The following is a 24,630-nucleotide window of genomic DNA, read 5'->3' as shown; positions in this document are numbered from 1 at the left end:
ATGTTTGGCTGGGTCAGAAACCAAATTAATTGGCAGCATCAAAGGCAGGAGGTAGGGTGGGTGGGATTTTTTTAAAACTCTGTTTCTGCAAACTCTTTTTTGACATGCTTCATACAGTAAATAGTGATCCATGAAAGCTCATGCTAAAATAAGTGTTTTGTAGCACCTTAGAAACAGACTTTTTAGAATTTCAGAGTGATGGGAGGGGGGCGAACAGAGGTCTCTGCCCAACAGGGCTTACAGTGTAAGTATTCACCAGGGCTACAGGGAGACATTGACGGGAGGAGAGAAATGGAGAAAAGGGTCTTAAGTCTGTGTCTAGTTGTAGTCCAGGTGTGTGCGTGTGCCTGTGCCTGTGCAAGGGTGTGTACAGTATACACATTCAGCACAATCCTATGCAGAGGGCCTCCAAAAGGAATTTTATCGGGGGTACAAAGTTTCTTTTGGGCCCCTCCCCAAAAGAGGTGGGGAGAGGATGAGATTAGGGGAGAGTGGTGACAAAGGTGGGCAGAACAGGGGTGAGCTGGGGCAACAGCCTTAAAAGTCTTTGGAGCCCAGGTCTACAGGGCTTCCCAATGCAGAGCCCAAGTCTCCCTGTCCATGTGGTGTCAGTAGCTGGATACAGTAATATGGAAGACCAAATGCACTTCTAAGTCTCTCTAAAATCTTTTAAATATAGAACAATCATTGCAGAAAATGAGCATCATCGTATTTAGGCTCCCACTAGAATGGAAAGTGTCCTGTGTGCACCAAAACTGACTTCTGCAGCAGCTGCAGCTCCGCAGCTGTGTCCCTGAGCTCCCATACACTCCATGGCAAGAGGATCCACAAGCCAAAGAGGAGCCACAAGCTCATGTAACAGGCCAGCTGCCGCCCCCCCCCCAGATTTGACACTGTGTTAAGGAGTGTCATTTATGTATTCCTTGGCGTGGCACATATGGATTTCAGTAGCAGCAGCAGCCCCACATCCAACATCCCATGTAGGCAGTAAGTCCAGGTGAGATGGGAAAATATAAGATCCCAAGACATTTTTGGGCCCCATTTTTGACCCTGGACACGGGTGCAAAGTTACCCCTTTACCACCATGCATCCTGCCTACGCATGTCTACTCAGAAGTAAACCAGACTGAGAACCCAACACTATGCATGTCTACTAAGAAGGAAGTCCCACTGTCAATGGGGCTTCCTCCTAGGTGAGAGCGGATAGGATAGTGGCCTGAGTTGTTCAAAGGGACTTACAACCATGTAGGTGTGTATAATTGCAGCTGCACTTGGCCAGGTAAAGCCCAATCCTAGGAACATCTACTCAAAAGTAAAGCCTATTATAGTCAATGGGGCTTACTCCCAGGTAAGTGTGGATAGGAGATTGCAGTCTGAGCCCACTCCCATGCATGTCTACTCAGAAGTAAGGCCCATTATAGCCAACGGGGCTTACTCCTGAGAAAGTGTGTGAGGCTGGGGCTGTAAAGACTCAGATCCCTGAAGTCCTCCTGGGCGGGAGGAGCCTTATAGCCTCCAGCCTATAAACAGCGCAGAGCCCCTTCCAGGGCCGCGACTTATCTCGCGCCCGCCACCCCTTTCAGCAGCGCCACATTTGGACCGCACAAGAGAGAGCGCATGCGCAACAAGGGCGGCGCAGTTCTCCGCAAGGCGCATGCGCGGAGCAGAGTATGCCCCACGTAGGCGGTAGTACAGTAGAGAAAGCGGTGTTCTCTTTCTGGTCCTCCTTGTCCTCTCGACTTCCTGTCCGTCGGTGTTTCCGGCTCGGGCTGCCACAATTCCATTGATTATGTCGCGACGGGCCTTGAGGCGGTTGAGGGGGGAGTCGCGGGGGCAGGCGCTGCCTGAGGAGGAGGTAGCGCCGCTTCCGCCGTGTGAAGGGGAAGCGGGCGAGGAGGCGGAGGGCGGGCCGCTGCCGGCCGGAGGGAGCAAGAGGCGGAGGTGGCCCCGGCAGGAGCCTGCGGGGAGGGTCGCCAACCTCTTTGAGCTGGTGAGTCTCCCGGGGATGTGGGGCTGTAGTGTGTTGGTGTTTGAGGGGGGGTGTAAGGGGTGGGAGTGTGTGTGTTTGTGGGGGTGTGGGGTTTAAAGGGGATGTGGGTGTGGAGGGTGTGTGTGTTTGTGAATGTGTGGGGTGTAAGGGGGATGTGGGTGTGTGAGGTGTAAGGGGGTGTGGAGGGTGTGTGCGTGTTTGTGGATGTGTGGAGTGTAGGGGATGTGGGTGTGGGGTGTAAGGGATGTGGGTGTGGAGGGTGTGTGTTTGTGGATGTGTGGAGGGTGTTTGTGGGGGTGTGCGGTGTAAGGGGGTGTGTGGGTATGTGTGTGTTTGTGGATGTGTGGGATATGGGTGTGTGTAGCTGTAGAGGGTGTGTGATGACCCCAAGAGAGCAGCCTGCTCCTAAGAAGGACCCTCTGCTGGGTCAACTCATAGTGGCTGTGTCTGGCCCCATAAGAGCAGCCCTGCTGGATCAGGCCAAAGGCCCATCTAGTCCAGTCCTCTGTATCTCAGAATGGCCCACCAGATACCTAGGGGAGCACACAAGAAAACAAGGTACCTGCATTCTGGTGCTCTCCCTTGAATCTGGCATTCTGAGGTAGCTTGCTTCTAAAACCAGGAGGTTGCACATACCCATCACAGCTTGCAATATGTGATGGACTTTTCTTCCAGAAATTTGTCCAATCCCCTTTTAAAGGTATCCGGGCCAGATGCCATCACCACATCCTGTGGCAAGGAGTTCCACAGACTAATCACGTTTTGGATAAGGGAATATTTTCTTTTGTTTGTTCTAACTCTCCTGACACTCAATTTTAGTGGATTTCCCCTGGTTCTGGTGTTGTGTGAACACTTTCCTCAGTGGCCAAGCAGCTGTCGCAATGACAAGCCCAAGTGGAAAGTGCAGCAGCCCCTCCCCTGGTCTTATCCAGAAAGAGAGGCTCTCTCTGATTTGAAGCACTCCATGTTTGTCATATGTTCTGGACAGGTAATGCAATGAGGATGCAGCGCCTCTTTGTGTAGTTGGACCAATCTCATAACACCCTCTTAAATCTGCACAGATAACCAATGAAGAACCTGAGGATGATCCAACCCCTCAGGAAGAAAGAGATTATTCCAGGCTGCAAGAGGAGGGCCACATAGGGAACAAAGAAGGTGAACCTGGAGCTGTGGAGAGTGACAGGCAGAAAGGTGGAGAAGAGACAGGGGAACCAGGCCAGTTGGTAAGTATTCTGCTGGCAGCTGGGATATGAGTACACTTAGGTGTGTGTGAGGTTAGTGATTGACCCTGCCAATGACAGGGAGCTCTTGGACATTCAGCTTTGCTTTCCAGGCAGGAAACCAGCCAGGCTCAAACTGTTGACACAGCTGATCTTTGGGGTCAGATATGCTATGTGGTTGTACCCAATTCCCAGAATAAGCACTGTGCAAATATGTTCTGGTATTAAAGTGTGTGGGGTGGTTTAATGTTAGTCTGAAATAAAAGGAGACTTCTGAAATTCCAGAGCTGGATAATCTAATTTTTTTTTTTTAACTTGAAGGAGTAACTTTTAGGATTAGAGGTCAAGTCTGATCCTTACTGAAATCAAACCCTGTTTTTGGTTACAGGTGATAAAGATAGCCTGAATAAAATTATTTTAGCAAATCAACTGGTTATGTACAAGTCTGAAAGTTTTAGTCTTTGGTACAGGTGCTCAGAGCAACTGGAATAAAATGAAGTCATTCTTGGTATTCATCATCTGGGTGTCAAAAAATGGATGTGATGGAAGTGGAAGTTTAGTTACGGTCCATATTGTACTATCTAGAAATATAACTTTGGAATCAGATGCTAAAACTTCAGGCGAGAAGAAGGCATGGTAGGTGTTGTCATCTGCAAAGAATATCATATGCTTTTCAAGATGGTATCACTTGAAATAGGGGGATCTAAGCTGCTTCCAGCTGTATAATTTATTCTTATAAATGTAACATTAAATCAGATTGTCCTAAATAATCTTTTGGAAGCACCGCCATTGCCTTCCTATGGATTATGTCCATTAGTTTGTTCACACCTTAATGCTGCAATATTTCTTACTAGTACTATTCACTTTTTTCCCAAAGCCTATTTCAAATTCCAAACTGCGGAAGAAAAAGAAGAAAAGAAAGAGCAAGAAAAATGCAGCAGACGAGGCTATAGTAAGTTGGTGTTAGGTTTGGGAGTTGGCATCAAATTGTTTATTATACTAATCCTCAAATGTCTGACAAGTGGAAGTGACTTAAGTAAAACTGGCTGATGCTTATAGGAAAAGGCAGAGCTAGAGAAATTGTGATCACTTTGCTGCTTGACTAAGAATTATTCGGCCTTATGCTGATTAGCTCTTTAAAATGTGATGTTGCTTCCAAAGAAATACAGTTCCTACTGTAGACAATGCTAGTCATCCAGCAGGAAGAAAGGGAGAGGGAGATGTGTAGGAATAAAGCAGCAGGTAGTGGCCAGATCTAATCTGAAAGGTCTTGGGTGTGTATTGGCCAGTGCTTCTCTAAAATTGATTTTAATCTGAGAGGGGTGCAGTTTCCTTTGTTGTCTCCTGTGCACCTCCACAGTGCTCAAGAGATGGAGATGACACGGAGGACATCGAGAGCATCTTAGTGAGGATTGAGAACTCAAATGAACTATCATGCCCAAGCCAGGGCAAAACAGTCTCTGACAGTCGGCCTCTTCTCTACATAGAGCACAGGTAAGAGGCTGCAGTTTCTCTCCAGTCCACGCTAAAACATCTTGGAGATTGAAGGAAAATAGAATGCACGGTTTCAAATAAGTGCAAATATTTCTAAATTTACAAAATTTATTCTGGCTGCATCATTTTCCTTGAATTACCCATAAACCCTAGTTTCACGCCATTGGAATGTCTGCCTCAATGCCTGAAGCTGTCATTGACCTACCTGAATATCTCCAATTGTTCTCCATGAGAGTGAGAAACTTATCAGGGAGTGGGTGGATGAAAGTTGCAGTGGCTCAGTTCAGACATCATTCCAAACCATGGATTATGCTAACCATAATTAAGACCCTACGTTGTGGATTGTGTTTTCAAAAGTACAACAGGCCTCAGAGTTACTTATCTGCTTTCATTATTCATCCTCCTTGTACTCAACTCCATCAGCTCACTCTTGTCTCCATATGCAACATCCCTTGAGGAGATGCAGTGGTTGTTGCTGTCTGAATCTAGACCTCACTGCAAACCACAATTTGCTATCCTGGTTTGGCAGGTGTAAAATAAAGTCATAGCTCAACTTTACAAATCATGGTGCATGGCGGTTTAATCCAAACATTCTGAAAAGGCAAAATTTAACCCTTGGATTCTGCTGCCAGCCCTATTTTGGGTTGTATGATGGGTTTGGGTTGGCACTGTTGATTTATAGCACTTTGTACACAAGAGGGGGCAGCACCAGCATTCTTTGGAAGTGATATTCTGTGATTTTTATAGAAAGGGTGCAGTCATGTTACTATAATAAGAATTTTTATATACACTGTACTGCTTTTCAATCAAGGTTGTTCACAAAGTGGTTTACGTAGCAAAATATGTACATCTACATCTGTCCTGCAGTGGCTTTTAACTGTAGTCCTTACTAGTTCTGCTCTTAATACAGAATGTAATGCTTGATATAACGGTAAAGAACTTTTACAGAGGTGGTCACCTGTGGCACTCTAGTGCTGAAGGTGTAAGACTTCTTTTTTTGTAGTGATTTATGGTTGGTCGCTTCTTTTATTGTGCTTTGCATTTGTGACTATTATTATTTGAGGGTTTTTTCTGGTTGTTAGCCACCTTGGGTCTCTCTCTTTAAAAGAAAATGGCAGGATATCAATACCTTAATTATTTCAAATATTCCAGGAATTTGAATCCAGAAACTGAGCTGAAGAGGTATTTTGGGGCCCGGGCAGTCCTCGGTGACCAGAGGTAAGAACAAGTGTATATGTGGATGTCCAAGGGCATCCTGCAGGCTTGTCTTATAATACAAGTGTTTGCAGTTGCATATTAATTTGTCTCTTCCACCATTATACCTTCACAGCTCCTTGAAAGTCGGACATTGAGTGAAAGGCCCCTTCTTGGGGCCCTAATATTCCTCATGAGGAATATTATGAGGAATATTATGGAGCATTTAGAAGTTACAGAGTGCCAGAGACAAGGGGATAAGGGCCTGCTCAGTATTAAAACTTCAGTGTCTCCCCAGATACAGGGCAGATTTCCAGGTCGTTATTTTTCAAGTCCTGCCTGGAAGCCTGAAAGTTCTGGATATGGATTGGCACTTGAAGGTTGATCACATGTGGTTGGAACAAGGAGACAGTGGTGGCTTTGAACCATGACACTGTGGCTGTTCCACTCAGGAAGCAGCTCAGAATTTCCCAGGAAGTGCAGGGAGCTGAGGACAGGGAACCCCCACAGCCCAAAGATGCTCGTAGGCAGTAAGCACCTGGAAGCATTAATACTGGCAGCAGCAGCAGCAATCTTTTAGGTCCTAGCAGGGGGAGAAACAGAGCATGCATCAGCAGTGCTTCTAGCCCATCCTAGTAAACCTTTGCAGCCCCCCAACATTTCTTGCGATGTGTTTACAGGGATCCTATGTGTGACAGCTTTTCTTTGCATGAGTAGTATGAGAGCAGGCACATGTTTGCTTCTGATTTTAAATGTACTTTCTCTAAATTTGGGGGCATGTGGGTGTCTCCTCCCTTTTGTAATATTTGTGCTCTGCCTCTTGATGGCACTATAGCGTTTGCTGCAACAGCATAGTGGCACCTAGTGGCAGAATGCAAGAAGAGATTCACACTGTTTTGTTTGGGTGGGATCATGCCTTCCTAGTTCTGAGAGACTAGGGTCTCTGGGTGGATGCAATCCTTAAGATGGTGCAGAAATGCTAAAATGGACTTGCTGTGTTTTGTTTGCCCAAATCTCTCCAACCTTGTGATATTCATGGCCTCAATTCAGTCTCCAGCTGCATGTGGGGCTCAGCTTTGTTTCTTCTGCAGGCCACGGCAAAGGCAGCGCCAGTACACCCGCAGCACATGGCTGACGGTACCCAAGAGCACTTGGCCACGTCACAGCAAGACAGGTGAGGAGCCTTCTATATCAGTGGTTCCCAAACCTTTTAGCACCAGGACCCACTTTTTAGAATGACACTCTTATTGGGACCCACCTAGGTTTACAAGACATTAAAGAAAAGGAGAAAAGGAAATAAAAGGATTTGTATTTACTTACGTAGCAATATTTTTATTTATTTACAAAAAAAATCTTGACCCAATTCTCATAATAAAGCACCCCTAATGAACTTTAATGAATGCTCTCCTTTCTTTCCCACATTCCTCCAGGAAATTTTTTTTTAAAAAAATTCTTTATTAGTCTTAGCCGATGCCCTCTATCGCCCTATACTTACACATGCTTGCAAACCCCAAGAGCTGAGCTCTTTGCAGGGCAGTTAGCAGCTATCTTGCACACTCAAGGATCTGAGCTGTTTGCAGGGTAAGCACCAGCTATCTGATTTTTGAATTGCCTCAGGGCTTGAGAGGCAGTTAGTTATCTGATCTACACAGCCCTTTGTGACCTACCAGTGTGTCCTGACCCACAATTTGGGAGCTACTGCTCTGTGTGCTTCCTGAAGTGCCCCAGTACTCCTGTCTAAGTTGGGAACACATCCCTGGCTGTTGATTCCCCTCAGGTTGGCTGTTCTCTTGTGTGTGAAGAGAACAGTGTTTGTTTCTCTGGTTGCTTGTCCTAGTTTGCTTCCATACATGGTTTGAGAGGGCCATGGGTTTATTTTTCTGGTTGGAGAAGGAAGGATTCTTTGCTGCAGAGGGACTCAACATACTTGACTTGTGAAGTTTTTTGGACAAGTTCCCTTAACTTGTGGCTTTCTGTGTACAAGAACTGGGGGGTAAATAAAATCAGTTTGTAATCTTCACTTAGGATCAGTCTAGATGTTGCCCTGGTTGTGGGGTCCCATTCAGCTGCTCTCCAGGCTGGGTGACCATCTGTGGCAGATGTTTTCGGAGCATTTGGAAGCTTCTGCTAATGTGGCTGCGAGGCTACCAGTTGAATCCAGTTTTCAGGAGCCTGTTGCTCTGCTTCTGTTTTTTGTGTTTCTGAGTGCAACTTAAGGTGTTGGTGATGACCTTCTGAAGCTGTAAACTGAGTTTAGAGCTGGGATACTGTAGAGACTCTCTTCCCCTTGTTCAATCAAAACTGTGTGTTTCCTGTAGTCTGCTGGAGTGACCCTTCTGCACATTCACCAGCAACTGGTAGTTGCAGAAATCAGTATAAGAACAAGGAATTTTCTAGTGAACCTGATGGGAGGAAGATCTAGGGTGAACAAAAGGAGGTATGAATTCACACAGCACATCATTAGTCTGTGGAATTCATTGCCACAGGATGTGGTGATGGCTGCTAACTTGATTGGCTTTAAAAAGAATTAGACGAGTTCACAGAGGATAGGTTTACGAACGGGTTGTGATGACTGTATGTTACCACTGGGCTCAGGACAGTGTGAGGGCGAGACGTTTTGGGAGAGCAGGATGCCTGTCTTTCCAGCCTGAAGGTTTCCCATTGGGGTGTCTGGCTGGCCACTGTGGGAACCAGAAGGCTGGACTAGACTACTTTGATTTGGTTCAACAGGGCTTTTCTTATGCAACAAGGAAAACTACCTTCCCCGTGAGACTTTTATTAGTCATAACTCTTTCGGTATTCTGGCCTATTTTTGTTTTGACAAGCATCTTGCCTCCCTGTAGTTTTATTGTTTTGCTCTCCCAAGTACTTCAGGTGACTTCTCTCTGCTTGTGATTCTGGTTTCTGATGATGTTTGGTGTTTTATTTTGTATTTGTTTTCTTATAAGCCACCTTGAGGGCTCTGTTTTTGGGTAGAAAAGTGGGACATAAATTATGTAAATATTTACTGATCAAGAGCCAAACCTGCTCACCCCAGTCACATGGTTGATGTGATATCTGATTTGTCCTTTCATGGAATTGCTTTCAAGGTCTGGGCTTTGAGGAACTGAAGTCTTTTAGTGAGGTTAAGAACAAAGAAAGGCAAGGCCGGGATTGAGCAATAGTGAGCTCTGAGGATAGAGTAAGTCTGGAGTAGAAAATGCAGACTGTGGGTGAGCTGGCTAGCCCACTCCATCTACCTTATTGGCTTAGAACACAACTTTGTTTCCAAATTCTGTGTCATTCACCCAAAAATCTTGATTTGTAATTTTTTTCTTTAAGAGTTGGATTGTCAAAGCATTTATTATGAATATTTTTACATGGTGCTACTTTCCACAAAGCAGTTTACAGAGTAAATCAAATAACTCAATGGCTCCCTGTTCCAAAAGGGCTCACAGTCTAAAATGATGTAAACGCCAGCAGATGGCCACAGGCACTTGGAGTGACTGGTCCCCCATTTTCCTAAACATTCCACCTTCTTTCCTGCTGTCATCCGGTCTTTCCAGGTATCTCCATGAAGCTGCTGGAGTCCAAGCGAGGAGTGCAACATTTTGCATTTGAGCACCACCGAGAGTACCAGCAGGCGCAGTTCAAGTTCTTGGATGCTGTTGAGTCCATGGATCCCAACAACCTTGTGGTAGGTTCTCAAGGAAGCAAGACTTTGGTGTGACCTTTGCTGCCTTCTGTGACATGTGATGCTTGTAACACACAGGCAGGCAAATTCAAACACTAGTCCAGATCCTTGTCTGTACAGGACCTTGCACAGTATCTCAAGGCAATGTGTGTAGGGTGCAAGGAAGTATGTAGGAAGATGCTTGCTACTGAGTCAGACCCTTGGTGCATCTAGCTTAGTGCTGTCAATATGGACCAGCACCATCTTTCCAGGATCTCAGATTCCCGCCCCCACCCTGTGCCCCATAGAGACTCCCAGAGATTGAATCTGGGGTCTCCTGCATGCAGAGTAGAAATGGCCCTTCCCTTACATAAGAAGAGCCCCCTGGATCAGGCCAAAGGTCCATCTAGTCCAGCTTTCTGTATCTCACAGTAGCCCACCAAATGCTTCAGGGAGCACACAAAAAAAATACTCCCCTGTTTTCGTTCCGAAGAGGCAGTAAATTTGGGAATCGGGACAGAATATTTTTGAGACTGTTCTAGAAAGGCAGAAAAGCAGACTCTCACCTTGTTTTCTCTGTGGAGTGGGACCCTGATGGTGGTGCAGAGGCTGTTTCTCCTGTCACAAAGAGCTTCGATTCCACATTTGACTTGCAATCCAAGGGTAGATGAATGCTTTTGTGTTTAGACAGTTAATACCCTGCTTTTCAAGCCAGCAAGATTCCTGAAATGGCTTGCAGAAGAGATATTTCTAAATGTCCTTGTGGTACAGTTTAGCAAAGCAGGCAGCATAAGACATGCTTGAAAACTGGCGAATCTAAAAGGCCTGTGAAAGCAGCAGGGTCAGGCAGTCTCTCTGAAGAGCCTTGTCTGCCCTCGCCTTGACTCCCATTGTAGGGGGACTCGGAGACAGGCTTCTAGGAATTCCTTTGGTGGGCAGACAGGTGTGTGGTGTTGCCGTAAGGAGGCATGTCTGGAAGACCATGCCTGGCCAAGGACCCCCCTCCTGTCTTGGTTCTCCTAGTGATGGAGTCTTGGGCATGGGAGTAGAGCTCAGCTCTGTATGAGCAAAGTTGGAATGAGCAGCTGTGCTATTTTTAGGTCCCTTCTTGCTTTAAGAAAGGGCTGCCTCTTTTCTTTGGGCACTCAGCAGAACAGACTCTGCTTTCAGGCCTTTAGGGAGCGTGTCCAGGCCAGTTAAGCCAGGCAATAACTTTGACGGTGTGCCCAAAGTAGGCAAAGGACACAATTGTCCTTGGCCTAGTATTAGCATAATTGAGACATTTAGCTTGGAGAGCCCCAATCCTAACCTTCCCTGTTCTTGGCAGGAGCAGGCCCAACTCTTTGAGGCTTCTGTGTCCCAGTTATCCAAATAGGAAGCTCTTTGTCTGGGGAAGGCTTGTGCTTTGCCACCACATCTCAAGCACGGAATCTGTGGGGGCTGCGGCTCTCTTGCTTGTTGCAAAGCAGAAGTCAGCCATCGGATGCGACAGATTGGCCCATCCAGATGAGGCACTGTGGGTCAGAGCCAGACCAAAAGCCCATCAAGTCCTGCCTGCCGTTGCCCTCAAGCAACTGCTGGACACTCTCAGGGGTGGGAACACAAGGGGGCTCTTTGAATCCCAAAGTTGTACTGAGGTGTAAAGGCAGATTTGTACCCGGGGTTCTGACTTTGAGAGCCTCTGTTTGGTGTTGCTTGGTGAATTCATGGGCAGCTGACTTGGGAGCAGGCCAAAGGAGGAGTTATTCATGCTGCACACAAGTAACTTGTGGAATTCACTGCCATATGTTACGGCAGTAGCCACTGACCTGGATGGCCTTAGCATTTCTCAACGTTTGTCCCCTGCCATACCACTTTACATGGTCTACCTATTGGAATCACCACTAGAAGAAACTGGTCGTGGTGCAGTAGCCAGTTACTTCCAGATTAGGAGCCCAGATGTCAGTAAGAGGTTCAGGGTGGTCAGGAAGAGTTTTTTGAGCACATGAAAAGCGCACGCTGGAGCTTTGCCTGCTGAGCCTCCTATTGGTGCTTGTTGTGTTGCGTTGCTGGTCTCACTGCCAGGCAGTGGGGGTCTGGGGGTCCTGCGCGTACCACTAGAAACCACCTCAGGTACCACCAGTGTTACAGGTACTGGTACTGAGACAACCATCTCTACCAGTGGTTATAGTGGCTGGATAGACTGCTTTGCCATTAAAATTTGCCCCACTGCATTTGTGGCTCTCAGTTTCAGTTGCGGGGCTCTACCCTGGAGGGACTTGCACTTTCTGACTCTCTGCTTAGTCAGCTGGCTCTGAATTCATCTGTGTGGTGAGATATTTAATAGTCATTGCTGTCAAGATTGTTGGTTCAGGTGTTGTAAGCAGCAAACTCTGATGTAATGTAGATGGGCTTTTCATTATACGAGGTCATCCTTTATTAGATTTCCTTGTCCAGCTACTGGAGCTGGTGATTATGCTTGGCCTGTCCTTTGAAGGAACATTATTTGAGCTCTGTCATGCTCCATCTAGGAGAAAATGTGATCAGCAATCACCTATATGGTGGGCGAATGAGCTCATAATGTCCTTCCAGTATTGATTTTCAGTGGTGGGAAGATGGACCATTTGCAAATCTGGCTTGAGCTGGGTTCTCCTCTGCCTGCTCTTTGAAAATTGCATGCCAAGTGCTAGATTTAGCCCAGAAGACCTGGAATGTTTGTTGAATGTACTTTTTATTGCCCTTCCTGCCTCTTTTCCATCCCCAAGGCTGTTCATAACCATTTTAAGTAATATACTAAGCGAAGCAAAATAATGAGATTATTGCCAGTACTGCTTCAAAGTTCTGGCAACCTGGATGCAAGGATGGTGTGTCTTGGCCACCGACATTGGGGACCTTTGCCATACTGACTGTGGGGAGATCCCAGGTCCTCCTGACCTGGAAGTAGAGAGAGCTGTGGTGGTGGTGGTGATCTTTCCCATAAAGCACTTTGCCCATAAAGCACAACACATAAAGCACATTGACTTCCAAGGGCTCTTGAGAGCCAAGGGTTGTGGCCAGTGGCTCCCCACTTATGCTTGTCTTGTCACACATCTGCCCGCAGCTTCTGCTCCAGATGTTCCCGCACCATGTGGATTCATTGCTGCAGCTCAGTGACATCTGCCGGATGCAGGAAGACCAGGAAATGGCTGGAGATCTCATTGGTAAGAAAGTTAAGGCAGCCGAGGGGGGGGGGGGTGCAGGGCTATGGGGTTGCTGTCCCAGATTTATGGGTCTCCTCAAGGAGGGAGGCTAGAAGGATGTGCATGGTCTCAGTGTGACTTCCAGAACAGATCTGAAGTCCAGGTGAGAGATGCCAGAGGTGTCTTCAGGATTGCTTGCTATTGTCTTTAGGAATGGTTTGGGGCCTTTTGGCTGTGGTGTTCTCAGGCTGGAGCTATGAAAGCCAGTTGCAGCCCATAAGCATGCAACCAAGCAAATGCCATTCTTGACTGGGCAGTTTGACCGTTCCTTGCTGGGAGCCTGAGTCACCTGCCTCTGGCACATCATTACATGAGAGCAGAATTTGGCAGAGGCGGAGGAGGTGTTGTAGGCCAGCTCAGACCAGAGCAGGAGTTTCAGTCTGGTCTTCATACTTGCCAAACTGTAGGCTGCCTTAACCAGGCATTGCCTAAGGAAATGCTAATATCATTGACTTGTGGTTTTTTGCTGTGTGTGTGTGTGTGTGTGTGTGTGTGTAAGTAAATGTTTCATAGCTTGCTTGGAGATGTGTGTTGCATTTTTTAAGCTGGTGCATCAGCTGCCTTGGGGCAGAAAATGTGGCTTGTAAATGAAATGCTAAAATGTGCCAAGGCCACAAGAGGCAACGCAGCCATGCCCACTCTGATATCGTCTTCCGCAGAGAGAGCCCTCTACACCCTGGAGTGTGCCTTCCACCCAATGTTCAGTCTCACCAGCGGAACCTGCAGGCTGGACTACCGGAGGCCAGAGAACAGGTAGGAGCCCGCAGTTGGTGCTGAATGAGTGCCTAGTGGTTGAGGCTCTTGTGCAACTTACACAAACCAGGAAATGGATCTGTCCCGCATGTCCTGTGCATTGCAGCTTCTTGAGCATCTTGTCTGTGGCTTGCGACTGCCTCGCTGGGCCTCAGTTTATGCCACCCCCACCACTGTGCAAACTCAGTGTGGCCTGTTATCAGGAGAACCAACCATCCTCCCTCCTTCCCTCCTGCAGCATCTGAAGCTGTCTGGATGCTTGCTTCTGTTAGGGAGACAGTACATTTCCTTTCCCATCTGTTACTGCAAGAAAGCTGCAGAGTTGTCCAGTTGTCTTAGTAGCAAATCTCTCCTTTTGGTGTCCCGCACAGGGCATTCTATCTGGCTCTCTTCAAGCATATGGGGTTCCTGGAGAGGAGAGGTTGTCCTCGCACTGCCCTGGAATTCTGCAAACTTATCCTGAGGTAGCTGGTAGTTTAGGGGATGTTGGTGGTTTGGGCAGGAGGTTTGTACTACCCACCTCTAGAGTCTTGGTGGCATGACCCTAAAGAGCCGGGGACCCTCTCTTGCAACAGCCTTTTGCCTTCATTGCCACCACAGAAATGGAGGAGCACAGACATACCACTAGTCTGTTAGGAGGCAAAGGCTGAATGTGCTTCCCCGCCTAGACTTTTTGTAACAGTCTTACTTTTGTAACTTCTCCCTCCCCTGCTATTCAACCCCTGGATCCAAAGCCTTGACCCTGAGAACGACCCACTGTGTATGCTGCTGACAATTGATTTGCTGGCACTTCGAGCGCGAGAATACGCCTTCCTGACACGCATGTTTCAGGAGTGGGAGGTGAGTTGCTGGTAGGAGGCCTTGGTGGGTGACGTACCAGAAATGGACGGTACCCAGTAGTGGAGCAGGGCAGGCAGTGGGAGGGCTGTAGAGTTTTGATTTTCTGAACTGTCTGGGCAAGAAGAGCCCCGAGTGCCTCTGGTGATGCCCTGTTGGGCCTCTCACTGCTATGGAACTAGTTGTGACTCCAGAGCCTACTTTTATTATTTGGACTGCTTTGGAGGTGTGTTAACATTGGAAATATAGTGTTTATGCTGATTGGAAGAGATCGAAAAGACTAATGTCTGAGTAAAGAATGGAGAGGCGACATCTTGACAGTCTTTTCCAGCTGGGATCTTTTCGTTTTCTACCCTTCCCTCACCTTTGTGACTTTGGAGACCTATCTAAAAGATGGACTGACTGCTGAAGACTGCTGAAGAAGGGAGGGGGCTGGTCTCCTGCCTTGCTCTTGGCTATACAGAATGTTAGGGACCTGCCTTCTCCAGTAAGGATTCCCTAAGTACTTGGGAACTTTGGGAGGCCATGCTTCAGGTGTCACTCCATCAGAAGGCGATGATGCAAGGCAGAGCCTTTCCTGTGGTGGCAGCAGGTTTAATTCACTTGCAAGGGGAACTTTCATCATTCCCTCTCTTTGTTAAAGTTCAGGTGGGAGGTACAAGAGAGATGCTGAATGTTTTTAAATGTCAAGGTTCTGCCAAGTTCTCTGCTGGTTTAGTGCACCTTCCCCCCTTTCCTCCTCAGAGTCATCGGAACCTGTCACAGCTCCCAAACTTTGCCTTCTCCATCCCTCTGGCCTATTTCTTCCTGAGCCAGCAGGAAGACCTCTCAGAAGCGGAGCACAACCAAGCCCACGAAAGAGCCGCCGGCCTCATTCAGCAGTCGCTGATCATGTTCCCAAGCGGTGAGTCTGGCTGGGTGTGTGGATGCAAGACCCAGAGCAGGTGGCACACAGCGGTTGTCTGTGTGTGTCTTCTGGCCCACTGAATGGTGCTGGACTTGAACCTGGGATCAAGTGTCTCCTCGACCATGGAGCCTTGGGCAAGTCTGTCTCAGGAGACGTTGGACAGCGCTCTGACCAGCAGCTGTGCTGCATGAGTGATGGTGCCAGACTCAAGAGGATGTGCTGGTTGCCTTGATCACAGACCAGAAGCAGGGATCTGAGTTGCAGCGAGAGAGAGAGTAAAGGGATGGGGAGAGGTGGTGCTTCCCAATGGAATAAGGTGCCTGGGCAGGCTGCAAGATCCCTCTCCTTGGAGGCTGCCATGAAAGTGATGAGGCTGCCTCCATAACAAGAACCCTGTCTGATCAGACCAAAGGGGGTCCCATCTGGTGACCCTCCTGTTTCCTGCAGTGGCCTCCAAGCAGCAGAGACACGACGGGCTTCTCTCCCATCACTGCTTCTTTGCAGCTGTGAATTCAGAGCTGCTGCTGCATTTGTCACATGTGACCACCTGGACTAGAGGCCCACTGAAGAATCTCCAAGCACTTGTTCAGTGCCCTTTTCCAAGCTGCCTGCTGGGGGTGCTTCTGGTGCAAGAGCTCTTGCCTTGGAGCTGGAGTTTGGAGTTTGTAATCCAGCAGTCACTCCTCATAGCTCCCATTGGTGATTATTATGGAGCTGTGCAGAGCAGACCCTGGGGCATCAAGGAGCAGGGACTCCCTCCCTCCTCTGTCCTTCCCTTCTGAGGCCCTGTCACGCTTCAGATGGGAGCAGCACATGGATCTTTTGCTAGGAGGAGTGGAGCCAGTAACCCCCTCCTCTGCCCTTTCTGCCCCAGGCTCCCAGGGTCATGGTTGCTGAAACTGTTTGCCTTGTTGAGCAAGGATGTTTTTTGCTCCGAACAAAGGGGGGCCAGTTTGGGCAGACCCATGACAAGGAATGCCTTCTCAGTGGCTCACAATAGACCCCATTCATAAAAAAAAGGCAGAAGCAGGCCAGGGCTAGAAATAGCAACTGTGTGTTGAGTGGATTTATTTTGGAACATTTGTACCCACCTCTCTCCCTGACTCAGACACCCCAAGTGGGCCAGTTCTATAATCTGTGCCTAGCAAAGTTCAAGCAGGCAAGTAGATGGCCTCACACTCCAAATGATCCTGTCCACAATCCAAAGCTAAACAAGGTGAACAAAATGTGTAAACTTGGGGCAAACAGGTGCAGAGGGTACATTGACAGGAACAGTGGGTGCAGTGTCACTGAATTGCACCACTTCAAAAATATGTAAATCAAGACTACATAAATGGAGAGGCCCCTGTACTTTAGAACAGTCATCAAAGGAGAAAAATGCTCTCCAACAGCAGATTCAGTGCACAGAGGCATAACTAGGGTGGAGCCTGAGGCGCACCTGCCTGGGTGCTATGCCAAAGGGAGGTGCAGGACTGCCCCTCAGGCTTTGCCATAATTGGCACTGGTGGCTCTGCATCTCCGGTCCTTCTCCTTCAAAGGGGAGCCTCCACAGGAGAAGGAATAGGGGCACAAAGTCACCAGCGCCCCTTCCTTTGAGGATAACCTGCAAGTGATGTCATGATATTACATAACGTGGCGTCATGTCACTACCCCAGGTGCTGAGGCAGTGAGTTATGCCTCTCTTTGTGCATGCAGATTCTGCAAGGACTAATGCAAATGAAAGTCAGACTGTGAACATCTTGTTTCTTGCTGTTACCTTGCACGAAATGCCCACTACTTTTCCAGCCCAGGTGTGTGGGATACGGGCCGCTGCCTGTTTGGTATGGTAGAGGCTCTCTGGGGCTTCAGGTGGCGAAGCGCCCTTCAAACTGTGTTTCCAATTCTTCCAGTTCTGATGCCTTTGCTGGATCGCTGTAGTGTGCAGCCAGACTCCACAGTCACTTACCACTCGTTCTTTGGCCCGAATGCCCAGTTGAGGTAAGTGAAGTGGGTGGGGATGTTGTTTGTGGTCACCAGAACAGGTGAACCTTGGAAGAGTGGAGTGAGACATTTAGGATCTCAGCAGTCTTGTTAGGACCTTCTACATCCCAAAATGTGACAGGGTTGGGGGGGGCAGGAGTGTATTTCAGAATATGCTGGTAGTGGGAACGTTGAGGGCTGCTAGGGAGCCGGCCGAAGAAGGAGGTTGCATGAGTTCAGCCAGACCAAGAAGCAGTGGTTGCCAGGGATACTCTGGAAGCCCCACTTTCTAAGGCCGCTGGGAGTGGAGCCAACCATAGAGTCTGCACAGATTGCTTCAAATGGATCTGCGAACTGGAGTGGCTTTGACTTGCAGAATCTCCTGGTTTGAGACTGCCTGAATCTGTCGTGGCATGTCAGTGGGGCAGTTGCCACTTCTCAGCTTGCAGCTTCCCACCTGCAGCAGAAACGAGGACAACTGTCTGCTTCCCTTCCCTGTCTGCCTCTCTGCCATTGAGGACCCAACCTCTTAGCAAGCCCACCCTGAATCCAGCAAAATGCCTGAAGCAGCTGCTGTTTGTCTCTCTGCAGCTCACCTCCTGCCTTGAACCAGCTGGTCTCCCTCTATATCGGGAGGACCCACTCCCTGTGGAAGGACCCGGCTGTCATGGCCTGGTTAGAGACCAATGTGCACACAGTGTTGCGAATGGTGGACTCGAATGACCCAGCCTTGCAGGAGGCAGAAGAAAAGTGAGTCTGGAGGCCAGATGGCTGGTGGGAGAGATGGTGTGTGTGTGTGGGGGGGGGTCAGGGGCCTTCCCCACGTTGGCTCTAAATGTTTCCAGCTGCTGTCCGCCTTGCCTGTGACCTGTTTGAGAGCCTGCCAGCTTGGAGGAGTCGTATGCAGCCATGTGCTTGCTGGTGTCTTGAGAATCTCCTTGCCCGTGAGGCCCTGGAGGGAGGGGGATTCTGAAAAGGAGCACTCAATCTGTCTCCTCTTGACACTCGCCAAGTCCACTGAGAGATGATGCAACCTGGTCATCTGTAGGTGGTCCTGGCCTCTATGGCTCCACCAAGGTCACTATCTTAGAAGGCCTGGAGGGGGCAATGTGGCAAGTTCTGCTTCCTTCCCTCCATGGTGTCACCCACCAGAAGTTTTGGGACTTTCCTCTCTTTCTCTTGCCAGGCGGAAGGTGAGGTACCAGAATGCCCCCAGGAACGTCCACCGCCACATGATCCTCTCAGAGATAAAGGAAGCCACAGCAGCATTGCCTCTGGTAAGGGGTCAGGTTGGGTTGGAGGGAGGCATTTGGGGCAACACACACACACACACACGTACTTCCTGTACCTTGCCCTGACTTCACAACACCCACATCCAAGCCTGAACTTTGTTCCTTCCCTTTATGGTACTTTAGCTATAAAACATTGGCTCTTATGCCAAGCTGCCAGTGACCCATCTGGTACAGACCTATCCCATGTGGAGGCTCTTCCCAGCACTGTTACCTGGCATCTTCTCAGCTGGGCATGCAACTTGGGTTTGAACCCAGGACCATCGGCATGTGCGTATGTTGTCTGCCACTGAGCTTCAGCTTCTTTCCCTTTTGTTAGCATAGCAGACATGCTGGCTTCAAAGATGTCAATTCCCCCACTAGCCAGGTTGCAGCGAGTGCCAGAAGATGGTCTCCTGACCAGCAGAAACATTGGTTCTGGGCAGGATGGATGGGGAGAGAATGACGCACCACCAGGGCCACAGATATATTGCCACTGGTAGGAACTGGGACAGGGTGGCAGCTCCCATAATTCGCGCACAGAAGGGCTGCTTAAGGCCAGCTGCTGTCTGCCTCCAACTGCTACCGTAGGTTTGTCTTGCTGACTGTTGGCTCTTGCTTCTTAGAAACAGCTGCACTTCCTTGCAGAAGTTTGACCTGAATTCTGTCTGTCTTCCTCTCCCAGGAAGTGACTTCCCAGCCTATCATGGGGTTTGATCCCCTGCCACCTCTGGACTCCATTGTTTCCTACATGAGACCAGAAAGGTACCTCCTGCCTTTGCTCCTCACTTCTTCTGAGTGCGCCAGTGCATCAGCTACTGGCTTTGGCCTAGGGGAGAAGGGGTTCTCAACACCTGCTGTTGAGGAAAGCTCTGCTTGAACAGACCCTCCTTGCCATGTTCTGCATGTTTTTAGGAGCATGTGGTGATGATAATTAATTCGGGGCAGAGCCACACTCTCCCTTTCTGCATTGCACATCCTTCCCACAGAGGGTGGACAGGATGTAGAGGGCTCTGCAGAAGCATTTCCTCAGGCTCAGGAGAAGTCGTATCAGAGAGGTGGTAGTAATGGTGGTGGTGATGTAGTTTTATGACCAGACTTGGGTCTTCTCTGTGTGTTTCTTTCTTTCCAGGGCAAGTCAACCATCCAGTGAAAGCACTTTCTCTCTCTTCTTTCGCTCGCTGTTGCCAAACTTCAACTTGCAGGTACGGGTTGTGTGCAGAGCTGCGGCTCTTGATCAGGCAGGCATCTAGGAAGTGCAGCGGAGTGTTGATCATTGCTGATGAGCACTTCTGGACCCCTCCTATCTCTTGCAACTAAAATGATTACTGGACTGGGACACTTCCCTTATGAGGAAAGGCTACAGCCTTTGGGGCTCCTGTCTAGAAAAAAGTTGCCTGGGCTGGGACACGATTGAGACATACAAAATTATGCAGGAGATGGATAGAGTGAATACAGAGGTGTTCTTTTCCCTCTCACACAACACCAGCACCAGGGGACATCCACTAAAATTGAGTGTTGGGAGAGTTAGGACAGACAAAAGAAAATACTTCTTTACCCAGTGTGTAATTATTCTGTAGAATGCCTTGCCACAGAATGTGGTGATGGCATCTGGCCTGGATGCCTTTAAGAGGGGATTGGACAAATTTCTGGAGGAAAAGTCCATCACAGGTCACAAGCAATGATGGGTATGTGCAACCTCCTGGTTTTAGAAGTAAGCTACTTCAGAATACCAGATTCAAGGGAGGGCACCAGGTCTCTGTTGTCTTGTGTGCTCTCTGAGGCATCTGGTGGGCCATTGAGAGATAAGGAAGCTTTGGCCTGATCCAGCAGGGCTCTTCTTATGTTATGCTGGGGCAGGGCGCATCCCACAAGAGCACAATGTTGGATTTTTCTGCGCCTGAGTTCTAAAGGACCTGGAATGGCCCTGCTCAGTCTAACCACAGCAGCTGTCCACACTGCTCGATGTCAGCATCCTTGTACAGCATGAGCCTCCTGAGGAAGCTGGACTATCTGTCCCCAGACTAGGGGCTAGAGCAGTGATTTTCAACCTTTTTTTATATCACGGCACACTGATAAGGCACACCAGCAGATTCTTGACAATTGACTAGGCACACCATGCTGCCAGTGGGGGGCTCACATCCCAATTGGCCCTACTAATAAACAATCTTCCCCCAAATTCCTGTGGCAAAACCTGTGGACCCCTCGCAGCACACCAGTGTGCCATGGCACAGTGGTTGAAAATGGCTGGGCTAGAGAGTAGCATGGCTAACGCCGACATGACCTCTGCTCAGTCTGCTGCCCACGCATGTATGTGGTTCAGGGCTTTGTCCCATGCCTTTGGCAGTAGCCAAGCCAACAGCATGGGCCTTGAGCTGCTGCCTGATCAGGATCAGTGTCCCCACACTATGGCAGGGGGGATGAGGAAAGGGAACTGGGTCCAGCTCATAGGTGAGACAGCAGTTGGGGTAAGGAAAACAGCGACCAGGTAGCTCAAGGAGAATAATGTAGAAGTTGTAACCTGCCCTACATGGGAATTGACTGGCCTGGAAGGGCTTCTGTAGGCCATTCTGCCAATCAGAACCTGGGAGGTGTTGCATCCAGCAGAGAGAAGGCCTCGCAGAGGTCACCTACCTGGCTTTTGCCTGCAGAGCTCAAGGACCACCCTCTGACCCTGACAGGGCAGGTTGTCCCCTCCTCCTTGTAATGTGCTGTGTTTTTCAGGGGGAAGTCCATGCAGGTGGAGAGGAAGAGCCTGGGGCAGGACAGGATCTGAACCAGGGTGTGAACAGGCTGATGGCAGCCATGCGGGACATGCTGGCAAACATCCAATTCCAGGAGCCGCCACGGGACGACAATCCAGAGGGGGATGGCGGGGAGTGGGACTGACCCATTATCACTCCCCTTGTAATAAACAATCCTAAGCAACAAGGGTGGAGTGTCTCTGGTTCCCACCACACACTGCTTTTCTACAAGGGAGGACCCTTGGCACGCTGTGTTCCTTGTGACCCTGAAAGACACACATTTATTTTGGTTCAGGGTCCTCATGGGGTGAAAATGTCCTGCCTGGAGTCTAGGGAGGCACCAGCACCTTTTCTGCCCTCCCCTCATTTCCTGCTGGGATGGATTCATAACTTGGTGGCAGAGGATCCGGATATCATCATGGGGAAAACAGTTGGATGTCTCCACCCCAGTGCCATGGCAGTGATCTAGTTTGTTCCAGGGCTTGTTTTTAATCATGAAGGAGGTAGCTGGAGCACTGGTCTTCTGCAGTGGGGTGGGCTGGTTCCTTCTACTTGTGTGACTGGCTGGAGGTGGTAAAAGGCATGTGGGTATGACAGGCTCTTGTTCTGGCCCTGCTTTCTTTCATCTTTGCTCTGCCTTAAAGAAGAAATCACGAGCTTAAATGCCTCGTGAGCAGTAGCAGCCTTGTTTTGAGTTTGACCGATGGATGTATGGTTCTGCCATGTTGCTCATGGTTCTGCAGCTGCTACTGATGATACATAATGTGAACCCAGGATTTAGAGCAATGGTAACTGACCATAGATGTGACTGCTGCAAAGATGCACACATGCAACTCCCTATCCAGCACAACCTCCCCTGCCCAGTTCAGTTAAATGTGCAACCATATCATTTCCTGCATTTCTGATTGTTCTGCAGTCCAGCCTGCAAAACTGCCCTTTTAAAGTAGGCATAGCTGACTTGGCAAGCTGTACCAGCATGCCCAACATCATTGCTTACTGGTACTGGCTTGGCAACTTCCCAAGGTAAAATAAATGTCCTAGTCTATTGCTGCAGCTGCACGGCCCAGCGTGTGTGTTAAAATGAAAGCAGAGATGCTCATGCAGTGAAATCTCAGTGTAGCTGCATTGAAGCAGGTGAGTGCACTGCTGATGCTGATTCTGAAATGCAAGCTGTTTTTCCTGGGCTGTACAGAAACATGCCTGTCCAATGGAAAGAGGGTTTAGGCTGCATCAGGAGCCCACCTCAAGGTACCGGGCATCTCATAAGAACCTGCTAGATCAGAGCAAGGGCCCATCTGCTTATTTCCTGCAATGGTCAACCAGATTGCGCTGGGTAGGGATTATTTTTCAGTGATAATGAAATAAAAACACATTTCTCACTTTTTTTACAAAGCAAACCATAAAAAACCCCAAATCTGAAAAAAGACCATTTTCCAACACTGAATTGACTGCGTTGCTAAGGAAGTACCCCGGGGGGGGGGTTCCACACCACGCAAAGTGCACAGGGGGATGCACAGTGGGGGGGGGATCATGTGCTAAAATTGCAGCTTGTAAGAATAAATACCATCATGTTATATACCTTTTTTCCATAGTTTGCAGCAGAATTCAGTGAAAAAACTGCATGATTTATCTCAGTTCTATTAAAAGTTATGGCCAGAAAACAAAAAATGCAACTGTCTTATGTAACTAAAAAGTACATTTCCTTAATTCAGAATGGACCAACAAGACTGAGTGTTCGAAGAGCTAATGAGATGCTATTATGACACAGCATGGAACCAATAAGGTGTTAGTAAGGTGATACCCTGGGGGGGGTGATACTCCTAGTGACCAAAATTGCTAAAATTGTGGTTTGTAGGAAGAATGTCATCATGTTATAAAACGCATCAGAAATATACCATTTGATGCGTAATTTACAATAGAATGCAATGAAACAAACCATTTTGAAATATCTATTCTTTTGAAAGGTATGGACAAAAACCAGCGGGGATGGGATGATGGTACATCACAATGCCCACCATCTGGGTTTTTGCCCCACCCACTGCATGGGAGGAGGTCCATCATGGGGGGTGATGTGCTGGCCTCCCGCACTGGATGACTCAAACCCTGGTGATACCACTGGTAATAACTGTGGTTATAGTGACTGTCGCTGCATCTGCTCACCCTATACCACCTATATCACCCACCTGGTATACTTGTAAAGTTATTATAATTTATTAAAATGTGCCCTTGGATTAAAAACATATAACACTGCTTTTCTGCACTTTTCTTCCTTGGGTGAAAGTATTAAATCTGTGAAAAAAATTAAAACATTTATGAACACCTCTAGTTGTGGGAAACCCAAGAACAACATGAAGGCAGCTAACTCTCCTCTGCCCCTGCTGTCCTGCAGCTGGTATTCAGAGGCAGCTGGTATTCAGAGGCAGCCTGCCTTTGAGCAAGGGAGCAGCACAGAGCCCCCATGACTGTTAGTCCCCATGAATTGCCTAGTTCCTTTTGAAAGCTATACAGGCTATCATCCACCACCACATCTTGTGACAACAAATTCTGTGAATTACCGGTAGGTACTTTCTGAAGACATCCTGCCAACCTGGGATCATTGAGTGACTCCCCAGCTTCTGAAATTCTGGGAGAGAGAGAAATGTTGCTGTCCACTTTGAGGTTCATAACATTTATGAGTTGAACTGTCTTTGTTCTCCCACCGCCCGGCACCATTTTTCTAAACAAGCCCCAAACATTGTAGCCTCTCATCCTAAGGGAAGTGCCCAGCCTTGTTTTGGTTGCCCTTTTGCAGCTGTGTACTACCTTTTGGAGGGGGGAAGGATCAGAACTGGGCATCATGTTCCAAGTCTGGTGACATGACACATTTGCTGGGGCCATGACAAGATTTGCAGTTTTGTTTACAATTCCTTGTAACCCTCCGCTCTCTCCATTTTAAAGCCTATCAAGAGAGGCTGACACTGGAACATCTGACAGTTCACTGGGAACCTGGAACCTGTTTGGGACAGCCTCTGCTGGGATGGGAGAGAGAGTTGGAGCTCACCTCATTGTAGGGGGGGAGGGGTCAGAGTGTCCTGTTCCTCTCTGTGTTTGCTCCTTGGCAAGCTGTAAACTTCAGAAGCAGCCCCAGGGCAGACACAGAAGGGGCAGGGAGGACTCTTGGGCTGGAGTCATACTGTGTACCCAGAACACGTATCATTTCTGTGCATGCCTTTCACCTCCACAGAGCTCATGGGATGAGCTGAAGCCCAAGGCCCTGTTTCAACAGCAGTTGCTTTCTGGTTCACAGCAGCTGAGTCACACACATCCAGCATGAGGCCTGTGGGAGCCTCCTTTCAGATATGGAAAACCCAGAACTGGAGCAGGCAGAACAGAAGGCCTCCTGTTCACAAAGCTGG

The 24,630-nt window shown here is 48.5% G+C and overlaps 1 protein-coding gene across 1 annotated transcript; it reads left to right on the top strand.

Moving 5' to 3' along the window:
* Window positions 1-1,755: 1,755 nt before the first annotated feature.
* Window positions 1,756-21,422, top strand: TCF25 (transcription factor 25). Its single transcript, XM_066637035.1, has 18 exons — window positions 1,756-1,989; window positions 3,051-3,212; window positions 4,087-4,161; window positions 4,570-4,703; window positions 5,856-5,921; window positions 6,989-7,071; window positions 9,443-9,573; window positions 12,629-12,728; window positions 13,427-13,520; window positions 13,892-13,984; window positions 14,255-14,360; window positions 15,102-15,261; window positions 17,154-17,241; window positions 17,815-17,973; window positions 18,410-18,500; window positions 19,177-19,256; window positions 19,624-19,696; window positions 21,216-21,422. The coding sequence occupies exons 1-18, from the start codon at window positions 1,789-1,791 to the stop codon at window positions 21,378-21,380; spliced, it is 2,061 nt and encodes a 686-aa protein (XP_066493132.1). The 5' UTR covers window positions 1,756-1,788; the 3' UTR covers window positions 21,381-21,422.
* Window positions 21,423-24,630: the final 3,208 nt, after the last annotated feature.

This window comes from Tiliqua scincoides, chromosome 9 (genome assembly GCF_035046505.1).
Source record: "Tiliqua scincoides isolate rTilSci1 chromosome 9, rTilSci1.hap2, whole genome shotgun sequence".
NCBI classification, from domain to species: domain Eukaryota; kingdom Metazoa; phylum Chordata; class Lepidosauria; order Squamata; family Scincidae; genus Tiliqua; species Tiliqua scincoides.
The sequence above is the reverse complement of the archived record's forward strand: the minus strand, read 5'-3'. Positions and strand labels throughout refer to the sequence as shown.